The following is a 12,427-nucleotide window of genomic DNA, read 5'->3' as shown; positions in this document are numbered from 1 at the left end:
CCCTCAAGGTCCTTTGCCTATGTCAGTGGAAGGCTTGCTTCTCTACCTGCCAGTCACCAAACCTGAAAATGCCTCCAGGCATGAAAGTGCCTACTGGTCTCTACTTATTTAGGAAGGACTAGTCCATCTTGCAGATTTAATTCTTTTGACCTTCTTCGCATCTACAACTCTCTGGTGGTTTTAAGAAAAAAGTATTGTATATTAAAATATTGATTTTTCCTAGTGTTTTGCAGTGTCTTTTGCAAATTTGTACTTCCTACCTGAAAAGAGAACCAAGACAGACATTCAAAAAAATTGAAATTAGATACTCTTTTTTTTCCACGTTAGTCAACCTGTTAGGAGAAAAAGGAGTCTACACTTTGATTCTTCTCCTAACACAGAGCACAAAACCTACGTTTTATGTTGTGCATAATGTCAAGCACTGAATTTAATCAACTAAATTTTAATTTTGTCTCTCTTAAGGACACCAAATCTGGTGGCAGGGAAACTCTGATTTTTTCTTTTCATGCTGTTTCAGATTTTGAATATTTGAATTTTTCATCCAGATAATGTCAAATAACATTATGAAATCAGTAGAACAGTCCTCTATGATACATCAGAAATATGACCCTCAGCAAACCTCTGATAGAACGTTTTTCATGGATGCTTCTAATCAGAACCTCACTACCATTCCATCGGAGATCTTAGAATTAAAAGAATTAGAAGAAGTGCATCTGGAAAATAACCAGATTGAAGAAATCCCTGAGGATATCCAGTATTTAAAGAATGTCAGAATCCTCTACCTGAACAAGAACAAGCTGAGCAAGCTGTGTCCCCAGTTGACAAGTCTGGGGAGCCTGGAGGGCCTGGACCTGAGCGACAACCCCCTCCTCCCCTCCTCCCTTCTGGTCCTCAGCGGCCTCCGCAGGCTGCGCGAGCTCCGCCTCTACCGCACCCAGCTGCGGAAGATGCCGGTGGAACTCTGCAAACACCTTCACCACCTCGAGCTGCTCGGACTGTCCGGAAACCAGCTGGCAGCGCTGCCCGTGGAAATCGTGAACCAGACCAAACTGAAGGAGATCTACCTGGAGCGAAACCAGCTGGAAGCTTTCCCGCCGGAGCTCTGCGTCCTCTACAACCTGGAGGTCATTGACCTGGATGAGAACAAACTAACGGTCATTCCAGAAGAGATCGGGAACCTGACCAGGCTGCGGAAGCTCTACGTGGCCCGCAACGACCTACACTGTCTGCCCGAGTCTCTGTGCCAGTGCAGCCAGCTGTCGGTGCTGGACCTGTCCCACAACCGCCTGCACTCCATCCCGCCCACCCTGGAGGGGCTCTCCGAGATGACGGAGCTGGGGCTGAGCGGGAACCCTCTGGAGAAGGTGCCGCGCCTCGTCTGCAGGTGGACCTCGCTGCACCTGCTCTACCTGAGCAACACCGGCCTGCGGGCGCTGCGCCGCTCCTTCTGGCGGCTGGTCAACCTGCGCTTCCTGGACCTCAGTCAGAACCATCTGGAAAGCTGCCCGTTGCACATCTGTGTCCTGAAGAACCTGGAGGTCCTGGCGCTGGATGATAATAAAATACAGCAGGTACTGATTCCCTTCCTGGTGTCACCATACTCTCCTTAAGGGCCCTTCCTGCCCGCAGTTGGAGTGATTCTGTGGCTACACAAATTCCAACTGACTTTATGCCCCAAAACTCGGGTTAACAAATATGCCCAACAAGGTGGTCATTTACACTACTCTCCCCAATAACAATATTAATTATAAATAGTAGCTAATGTTTATAATATGTATGGCCATCACTGGGCAAAGTGTTTTATGCGGATCATCTCATTTAATCTTCAAAAGGATTTTTGACATGGATAATATTATCTTCAATGGTATGGGAGGAAAATGAGGCAGAGGGAGCTTAAGTAACTTGTCAAGGCCACACACCTATAATGATAAAGGCAGGATTCCATCCAAAGCTTCTGGGCTCCAGGGTCTAAATTCTTAACAAAGACCACCTCCTAACAGGAATTCCTTTGAAATCCTCAGACCTGAAGGGTCCATTAATGGGAAACTGCAAGCACATCTTTAGCCCCAGGGACATTTGCTCCCGTAAGTGCAGGCTGTCATGTTCAGAAATGTTCATCAGCACTGTTGATAATCATGAAGTAAGGGGAGACCATCTAAATGTCACTAGAGAAATGAACAAGGACATTGTGGTATACGTATTCATAAAATGCAACACTGTACAGTAATTTAAGTAAGCTGGAGCTATAGTTGCCAGTGTGGATAAATCTCAAAATTCTAATGTTGATTAAAAAGTAAAACATCCAATTTGCAGAATCCTATGATGCTGCTTATTAATCTCTACTCACACAAAAATACACACACACGCGCGCGACCAAACACAGGTCCAGCTGCCTGCCACAACGAAAGCCAAACTCGTGAGACATGCTGGTGAGAAGGAAAGTGGTTTGTTCAGATGCCCGCAATCTGAGAGGATGGGGAACTCTCGACTCAAAGCCCATCTTAACATCTCAGCGCAGGTGGAGGTTTTTATAAGGAGAGAGAGAAAGCAGGACAGAGAGATCAAGGGAGGGGGTTGAAAAGTTCTGTGCGTGCAGAACAGTGCAGTCCATTCTAATCAGGACCTAGACACAGGTCAAGCAATGGTCTGGTGTGCGCCATCCTGGTTTTACACATGGAGGTCAGCAAATCTGGAGCTGGGATGCCTGAAGGTAGGAGTCTTTATCTTTTGAAGTTAGTTCCTAGGATTCTTATACAAACACGCTGTTCATCTACAAGCTACATATTAGTCAGAGTCAGCATTTACAGAAACAATGTTAGAAGAATGGTGGGGTAAGTTACAATTCCCCACTGTTACACTGAGATATATGAAGTCTATCCAGAAAGTATCCAGCCATGTAATATGAAAAATAGAGACATTTATTGGAGAGGATGCAAGATACAAGAAACATTGTACATAGAACAATGACACCTCAGTCCCCTTCAAAGTAAGCACCTTGGGACCACAGTTCTCCTAATCGCCATCAGCTGCCCCATCGTATTTTCCTGAATCTCGTAGATGGTCTGAAATCTCTTCCCTTTCAAAGGTGACATTAATTTTGGGAAAAGTCAGAAGTCACAGGGCACCAAATCTGGGCTATAGGAAGGCTGAGTCACCTGGATGATTTGGTGTTTCACCAAAAAACTCTGCAGGAGACATGATGCATGATGTTGTCATGATGAAGCTGTCAATCACCAGTTGCCCATAGCTGCGGCCTTCTAAATCACCTGAATAGTTTCCACAGAGGAATAGTCAAACTTAATGCAAAATTTGATGCTCTACTCCCTCAGTCATTTTGAATGTGATGGCCACACAGTCCACATGTTCACTCAATGGCTTCTACAGCTCCCTGTGACTAGTACAGTGAAGTCCTTGTTCACACATGTGCATTCCAGTCCACTTTCCTTGGCTGCCAGGTTACATCGATGTGACTCAAACCATTTCCATTATATTAACAATGGCTGGACTTGTACTAGACAGACCTTGTATACCTAGGCTTTTGTTTTTCCCACAAGAAAATCAGCATTTCTAACATAACCAAAGGGTGAGTGTGTCACACATTTTAAAAACGATACTTTTCCATGTGGTTCCAGAGGGCCAGAAACACCTATAGTTGGACATAATAGTGACACTGATTTTGGCTTGAAAAAAAGAAGAAAATCTGATGATTAGAGCGTTTTCATCCAAGGTAATGAGCTTTTCATTCCAGGAGATGGTGTTTAACTGTGGGCTGTATGGTTAGCTATGAAATTTATTCAACCACCATATTAGAAGGTGAGAATAGAGGGCCTTCTGACCCTGAAGGTCTGGGAGTCTGGGAGATGCTTACCCAAAACCCACACAGAGCACACAAGCCTCGGTATTCCCTGGAGGGAAGACAAAGGACAAGATATAATAATAGTCTTTATTGTTTGCATCTGAGACTTCAACTGAAGTTTCAAAGTTGCTAAGTTACAGCCATAAAAAAAAGAGTGAAATCTTGCTACATGTGACAGCATGGATGGACCTACAAGGTATGATGCTCAGTGAAATAAGTCCTACAGAGAAAGACAAATACCATCTTACTTCATTTATATGTGGAATCTAAAGGGCAAAATTTACGAACAAGCAAAATTAAAATAGGCTCATAGATATAGAGATCAAACTGGTGATTGCCAGAGGGGAGTAGGGTTAGGGGACTGTATTAAAGGGTAAAGGGATTAAGAAGTACAAAGTGGTAGCTATAGAATGGTCATGAGGATGTAAACTATAGACTATCAAATATATTCAATAATATCATAATATATTCAATAATATCATAATAACTATATGCAATGACAGGTGTTTACTTGAAATATCGGTGGGACTACTCTGTAAAGTATATGACTGTATAATCACTAGGCTGTAAACCTGAAACTAATACATAGTAATGTTGAATGTAGAAAACACATAAGTGCAGTTGCAGCTACAAGGCTGCTGAATGCCACCGTGCCATTCTGCACCTGGACTTGTGCAGTGCACAATCTATACATGGCAGCAGTGTTCAGACACTCCATTTCCTGATAAAAGATCATAGAACTTGTAAAAAATGCTGAGTTAAAGGCTTTTAGTGTGAGAGATCATGTCACTAAACTTGTCAGTTCTAATAACTTAATCGTGACTACTATAATTGCAATATTACACTGATAACTTTAGTCCTTTTCTTCAATAATGTCAAGCATTTGCTACACTACAGTTCAAAAATTTGCAACAAAAGCTAAAATTTGCCCCAATTTAAAGCAGTGCATATAAGTGAAGAGCAGAGATGCTCAGGGGGAAAGTAGAACTCCAGACTTCCAATCTACAAGTATAAATACTATCTATGCAGACATGTGCAAACTTGTTATATGTAGGAATTGCTAAATTGCTCTATTTTTTTTTGTTTAAAAAATTTGCCTCAAAACTAAAAGCCCAATTTATTTTCTTACTGTTAAAAATAGTCTTGACCTGAAACTTATCTTCTCTTAATACTTCTAGCTGCCTTCAGGCTTTGGCTCACTCTCAAAACTGAAGACGCTTGGGTTAACTGGGAATCAGTTCCTTACATTTCCAGAAGAACTCTTTTCTTTAGAGTCTTTAGAGAAATTACACATTGGGCAAGATCAGGGAGCCAAGCTCACCTATGTGCCAGATAAAATCAGGGCACTACAGGTAAGCATCCCCAAAGTAGCAGTTAAAGAACTACATGCCTACTGATCCCTTAAGTTGGCTGATACTGAGAAAATATGGTGGTATCCCCACAGGCTGTGTCTGGAATCAACCGTAGTGGATTTCCAGCTTCAAACAGGCAGTTGTTACCATACTTTGAAGCTTCCATTGTCTTCCTGAACAACCCCCAGATTTATACCCTAAGAACATTTTGTTGTGATTGCTCTTGGGTATATTATGCCGTATTTCTTTCCACTGTGTGGTTTGTCATGTTTTATTTGCATAAATTGAATGATTCTGCTTTTCACTCAGTTTCCACTTTTTTATAAGTTGCCCCCGAAAGTTGTATTATTTTGAAATTAAAGTATCATACAGGTCACATGACTGGGAGCCTGCATTTTGGATGGGGCAATAAGACCTGCCACTCTACATGGTAGAAGGCCAGTCATAGTCTATTTCACTGTTGCAACAGATTCCCTGAAGATGGGTCCACCGCACAGTGCCAGATCCTAGCAAAGCAACAAGATAACTTCATTCAAAGTAGCCATACCAGTTTGTCTTTATCTATATGCATACTTTAAAGACTTGTTATTTTTTTTCATGCTCCTGGTACCACACTCTTAATACTGATACAGTAAGTGTGAGCTGCACATTATCCCCGGTCATTAAACTGAGCAACGGTATGTATGACTCAGATATTTCCCACCTGCGACACAGGGTTCCTATTTCTAATTCTCCATTCCTCTGCTCTGTGTTCATAGAACTCTGTTAATCAACTTGCTCCTTGTATATGTCATGCCACACTGTGCAAAATCTTAGGGTGAAATATAAACAAATTTTTGCCCAGTAAATTTGAAAGCAGTTAATTTATTATCTGTATATTTGGCTGCTTCCACTTGGGCAATGTTGGATTGATAGTTGAGCAAATGACACTTCTCAGGCTAATTATCATCTGAGATAATTAGCTATTGAAAGGGATCAAATGATGTATGTAGTTAAATAATCCAAATTATTTTTCCATTAAGTTCTCATGAAACAAATAAACAATAGATTCCCATGTTCTCTTTTCCCTACATAAATGGGAACCACACCTAATGGCTTAACTCAAAAATAACTTTATTTTTTGATGATGGTTCTTTACATGTTTTTTTTTCCTTTATTATAACGCATAATAACCCTCATCGAAAGACCTTAGGAACTCACAGGTGATTCTAGTTATGATGTCATTTTTCAGTGTAAGGATTATTACAGTATATACTGTCATATTATTTCAGAATCTCAAAGAGCTGTATATTGAGAACAACCATCTGGAGTACTTGCCAGTAGCCCTGGGGTCAATGCCTACCCTAGAAATTCTTGATTGCCGCCACAATCTGCTTAAGCAACTTCCAGATTCCATCTGCCAAGCACAAGGTGAAGAATCTTAGTAGGTCCACAGCCTAGCAGAGTTTGAGGCCAGCATTTTCCATGATGAAGGCTTCTTTGTTTTAGTGGTTAGAGAGGTTGGACGTTCTTGCAGGGCTCACTTGTGATGTGGGCAAGGTCAGGGGCCTGACTAGTACAGCGAAGAACCTCACAAAGGCAGATTATTCACTGGGAATTGAAAATTACATAGCAACTACTAAGAAAGTTAGCATTCACCCATGTGGTCATTATACCACCGAGAATAATTTACTGAGCATCTACCCCATGCCAGAATTGGGAGTTTCGGCGCTATACTAACTTCACATCAGGCCGTTCAGTCGCTTGAAGAAAAGGAAAACTATTGAATAAGAGTTGTGATATCAGCAAGGGGTGGAGCTTTTGGAGCTACATGATTGATACAAAAAGTCATATACGACTCACATTTAAACACTCAAACATTTTCCACTGGGCTAACCCATGATGTGTATATCCATTAATCCGTTCATTTATTTAATAAGCTTTTGCTGAGCTCCTACTGGGGCCAGATTTTTAAAAAATTTTCTCCTCAGTGTGCTGAATCTTCAGGTTTATAGATGTGTTTCCGAACTATGACTATTCTTTTTTAAAAAAGATTTTATTTATTTATCTTTAGAGAGGAAGGGAAGGAGAGAAGGAGAGAAACATCAATGTATGGTTGCCTCTCGTGAGTCCCCTGCTGGGAACTGGCCCACAACCCAGGCATGTGCCCTGACTGGGAATTGAACCACAATCGTGTGGTTCACAGGCCCCAGCCAGGGTGACTGTTCTTCTTTAATGAAAGGAGGGTGAAGAAATATGAGTGTAAGCTGCTACCACAAGATATTGAAAGATTAGGGGCCAGGAGTGGGTATGCAGTACTCCTTAGTAATGCTCCTGACCATACACTTTTATCCGGTCCTTCGTCCCTGGAGGAATGAAGTGTTCTCAAAATATTTTGGTGTTTCCTATGTTCCAATATCTCTCTCTTGATTACACTAGCTCCAACAACTTGGACTTGTTTTGAAGAAGAGAACTTGGGTTTGCCTCATGAAATCTGATGTCTCTTGTGATGTGGCACAATAGGGAACAACCATTTCTAAGTGACTGGACTAAAGAATTCGTGCTTTAATCTTGCCTCTTTTTTTTTTTTTAACACAAATCCATCATTTAAACAAATTGTTTCAGCTTTGAAAGAATTACTGCTGGAGGACAACTTGCTCACCCAACTTCCGGATGATTTAGACTGTCTTGTGAATCTCAAGGCTTTGACACTGATGGGCAATCCCATGGAAGAACCCCCAGTAGGAGTATGCACTGAAGGCAGAGAGGCTATATTCACATACCTTAAGGAGAAAAGAAATATGAAAATACTAGCAACAAAGGTAAAATCAGCAAAACTTCCAGATAATATATTCATAGTTGCTTTGGAGAGGGGTTCCTGTTACACGCATTACAGATCATCCAATGAGGCTGCTCTTGGCACATCTATACCTTGTCCGCAAGGGTAGAGACTCATTTCCTTACCCAGGGCTGAGCAAGGGAATTTTGAACATCATCCTAGCATTTTTTTCTTTCATGTTCCTTGTGTCCTTATCAGATAAGAAGCCAACAGTCAGGCCAAAGAACGGAAATTCCAAATCCTAAAATGACCTAAAATCCTTAGGCTATTCACTGGAGTGAACAGCTAGTATTACCAAAGTCAGTCAGATACATCTGAAAAATCAGAAATGAAAGCATCCTGGAACTCAGGTCTTGAGACCAGAGTCCAGCTCTGCCACTAACTAGGATCAAAGAGCTAAGAGCCCTGTCTCCCTCCTTCTTGCCCACCAAACCCTGGAGACACAGGGCACCTCAGACAGACCAGGACTGTGTCCACTTCTGTCAACAGTCAGGATTCTCTGTTCAGCTGATCCAAGCCCTCTTCTTCTCACGTCCCCATGTCCACACCTGCTCCCTTGAAACACGCCTTCCACTCAGCAGCAGACCGATGCTGCCATGACACAGGTGGATCCGCCTCCTTCTACTAAAGTTGACCATGTTCCATTTTTCCTGAAACTAAACTCAGGTGATATAACCTACCAAAAACACATGATTTTAATAAATCAAAGTAATGCCTAAGCTACAACATAAAGGAAAAAGAAAAGTAATTTATATTAAAAATTTTATGAAAATATTTATTTTAAATATATATACACACACACTCAGGAATGACTACACTGGAAAAATAAAAATAACACCCTTTTCTCTAAAAGCATTTCTGAAAAGCCATATACCATCTTGTACATTTTAAATTTGGTATTTAAATTTTTTTGCCACTGGGTTTAAAATATTGCAAAAGATATACTTTCCAGTGAGTTTTAAATATTGGTGTTTTCAAACAGAGCTCTTAAATCAATATTTTGAGTGTATCCAATGGAATATAAATGTTGTTTTGATTTGATATGTCAGTCAACATCAATTTACAAAATACTTGAACAAGCTCAGAAATTTTATCATATTCTTTTCTTCTTGAACATGTATTTTCATTCCATTTTCCCCTGAGAATTGATTATAATGTTGCACGTGTGTGTGTGTTTGTCTTACAGTTTACCTTAAAATAAAATATACATTTTATTAGTCATATTATTTTAAGTCACTTATATATCACCTTTCAAACTTCTAGGCAAAAAAAAATATTTTATGTAAATTAAATTTTAAGATTAAATTTTTTGTGTGACAATAGTATTTTTAGCGTTCTGGATTATTCCATTTTATTACTCATATTATAATTATTAGTAGTATAAAATTGACCAAAACAATATAACATCTCTTACATATTTTGATGTTTAATTATTTGACTTACAGGATTTTTGTGAAGTGCAGATACAAATGAGAGAAACTTTCTCACATAGTTTACACATCCTCACATAAGGATGCATAAGGATCACTTTTGCTAGAATGAGACAGGGCTTGGCATCACTTCTATACCTGTTTTTCATTTTATAGATGAAGTGCTGAGAAACCTTGTTCACATAAATAAGTTGACAAGAATGGAAGAAGGTTTTTTTGCCTACATTTTGTTTTAAATGACAATGCATTACACATATCCTGGACTTTTCCCAGATTTGTGCTCCCCCAAATCAGATAACAGGCTCTTAGCAGACAAATCAGTGGGTCTACCTTCAATTTTCTTGAAGGCAAAGAGTTGGAAGGCAAAGGGATTGGTTATCCTGCTCTTAGGACCAACATCAATAACACTATTTTTAATTGTCCCTCTTTTGGGAGTGCAGGGCAACACCCCCTAGTCAGATGCAGGTGGGTGAGAGGTGTGCCAGAGGGACAGCTGTGAACAGGGAGGTGGGGATGGAGAGTTAACGGTTGTCTTCCTAGGCAGGTACCTTTTAGGAAAGGGCGCATATGGAAGCTGATGTTTGGGAACGGATTGCCTCCAGAAGATGCGAGCCCACATGTACACCCTTGAAAGTCTTGGTGGACCAGGGTACAAGCCACACAATTGAAGACCACTAAACCTTCCAACCAAAAGCCCTGTACATTTTCAGAATGCCTCTAGAGGGCAGTACTGTTCCCTTGAACAATCACCACCCTGATTGATCTGCAGCTTTCACTCCCCATCTCATCTGTCCCATTTTCGCTTTACTTGAGTCACAGACAGGGTCCTTGGCGGTTTCCAACACCCAAGCATGCTCCTGCCTCAGGGTCTCATCTCAGGATCCTCCTGCCTGCAGACACTTCCCACTGATTCGGACAATACTATGCCCACATTTAGTTGAGTCTCTGCTCACATATCTTCATACCTGCCCTTAATCCACCTTATATAAAATAGCATACCCCACTGTATTCATTCATTCATTCATTCAACAAATATTTGTTGAGTTTCCTCTATGTGCCAGGCACTGTTCTAGGCACTGAAAATACATCATGGAACAAACACAAATATTGCTGTCCTCATATTGCTCGAAGCCTAGTGTGATGAGAATAAAAACATGAAATATAAAACATTAAATTATATACTATGTTAGAAAGTGTGAAGTTGTATTGAAAAAAAGTTCAAGCTGAGGGGAGCTGAGATTGCCAGATGTTGTGTGGGTATGTGTTGTGGGATTTTAATTGATTGTTTTAAAGATTTTATTTATTTATTTTTAGAGAGAGAAAAAGGTGGGGAGAAAGAGAGGCAGAGAAACATGGATGTGTGAGAGAAACATTGATCAGTTGCCTCTCACAGGCCCCCAACTGGGGACCTGGCCCACAACCCAAGCATGTGCCCTGACTGAAAATTGAAATAGCAACATCTTGGTTCACACAGGCAGGCACCCAGCCCACTGAGCCACAGCAGCCAGGGCGTAGAATTTTAATTGAAATGAATAGTCAAGGTAGGCCTCATTGGAAAAATAACTGCCTTAGTTAGTGCAGGCTATCATAACAACAGACCATAGACTGAGTGGCTTAAACAACAGAAATTAATTTTCTTGTAGTTCTGGGTGCTAAAGGCTCAAAGAGATTTACTACTAGATGAGGGATGTTCCTGAGTAGGGGGGAGGAAATAGGATCAAGTGAGGGGGTTGGGGGGGGCTGGCTGTAATGGGTAGGGCCACAGGAAGTCTAGTCAGAAGATGAAGGCAGGGTAGAGGCACCCCTGATTCCCCTTCCTTGCACTGTCTTCTCCAGGGCACTGAACACATTCATGTGTTTATAGTTTATTGTCTCTTCCCCTCCCTGGAATGTGAGCTCCACAGAGTTGACGACATTGGTATTTAACTGCTGTTTGCCCAAGGTTTAGAACAGTGCTTAGTGCCTAAAAGCACTAAGAACCTTTTTTTAAATTCATGGATGACTGGTCAATTGAGAAAGAAAGAAAATAAGGTTTAGAGTTCTAGTCACATTCCATTTCCACATCTTTAAGACTACATGTCAGAACGAAGAGATGTAACCTTCCTCAGTTTGTAGTGATACCGGCTGATGCTGTTTGGGTTTATCTTGTTTTCAGATTCAGGCATGGTGGCGTGGAATGATGGTACGGAAAGGATTGGGGAAATTTGAAGAACTGTCAAAATTACGAAAGAAAGGAAAGAATTCTCCAAAAGATAAGAAAGGAAAGAAGGTCGAAAAAGGAAAACCTGTAAAGGAAAAGAAGAAATAACTTTGTGTATTAATGTCGAGGTAATGAACCCTCATGGGTTAAGGAGGCAAAATATATAGGAGGTGGATGCCTACCACGCTAAAATTATTCATAGACTTATGGCCATGTATAAAAGAAAAGAACCTTATTTTTACTGAAATATTTGTGATAAAATGGTGTGAACCCTGGGAATTGCTTCCTGATAATATCAGGGAGAAGTAAAAGGGGGAGATCCCAATAAAACAAGATTGGCCATAAACAGATCATTGTAGATGCACCTGTACGTGGAGGTTTGTTAAGTGCTCTACTTTTAAAAAACTTTTAACTTTGAAATAATTATATATTCATGGGAAATTCCGAAGAGACACACAGAGAGGCTCATGTGCCCTTTACCCCGCCTCAGTGCTGACACCTCGCATAACCATAACACAGGAGTAAGATCAGAAAGGCTGCATGGTGCCCACAGGAGAACTTACTCAGACTTCTCCAGTTATACACACATGCACTTACCTGTGCACGTAGGTCAGGGCAGTGGTGTCGCACGCAGCTTCATGTAGACACCACCGCAGTCAGGATGCAGAATGGTGCTATCACCACAGGTCTTCACTGTGGTTTGGGTGGGTTTGTTTTTTTCAGGTACATCTACCACCTACTCCTCTCTTAATCCTTAAGCCATTCTCTATC

At 41.0% G+C, this 12,427-nt stretch overlaps 1 protein-coding gene across 1 annotated transcript; it reads left to right on the top strand.

Moving 5' to 3' along the window:
* Window positions 1–548: 548 nt before the first annotated feature.
* Window positions 549–12,329, top strand: LRRIQ4 (leucine rich repeats and IQ motif containing 4). Its single transcript, XM_037137463.2, has 5 exons — window positions 549–1,571; window positions 5,035–5,208; window positions 6,480–6,618; window positions 7,813–8,009; window positions 11,612–12,329. Exons 1-5 carry the CDS (start codon window positions 549–551, stop codon window positions 11,762–11,764), a joined length of 1,686 nt encoding a protein of 561 aa, XP_036993358.2. The 3' UTR covers window positions 11,765–12,329.
* The last annotated feature ends 98 nt before the right edge of the window (window positions 12,330–12,427 follow it).

Source organism: Artibeus jamaicensis, unplaced genomic scaffold (genome assembly GCF_021234435.1).
Source record: "Artibeus jamaicensis isolate MK-2021 breed Jamaican fruit bat unplaced genomic scaffold, CSHL_Jam_final scaffold_474, whole genome shotgun sequence".
Lineage (NCBI taxonomy): Eukaryota > Metazoa > Chordata > Mammalia > Chiroptera > Phyllostomidae > Artibeus > Artibeus jamaicensis.
The sequence above is the reverse complement of the archived record's forward strand: the minus strand, read 5'-3'. Positions and strand labels throughout refer to the sequence as shown.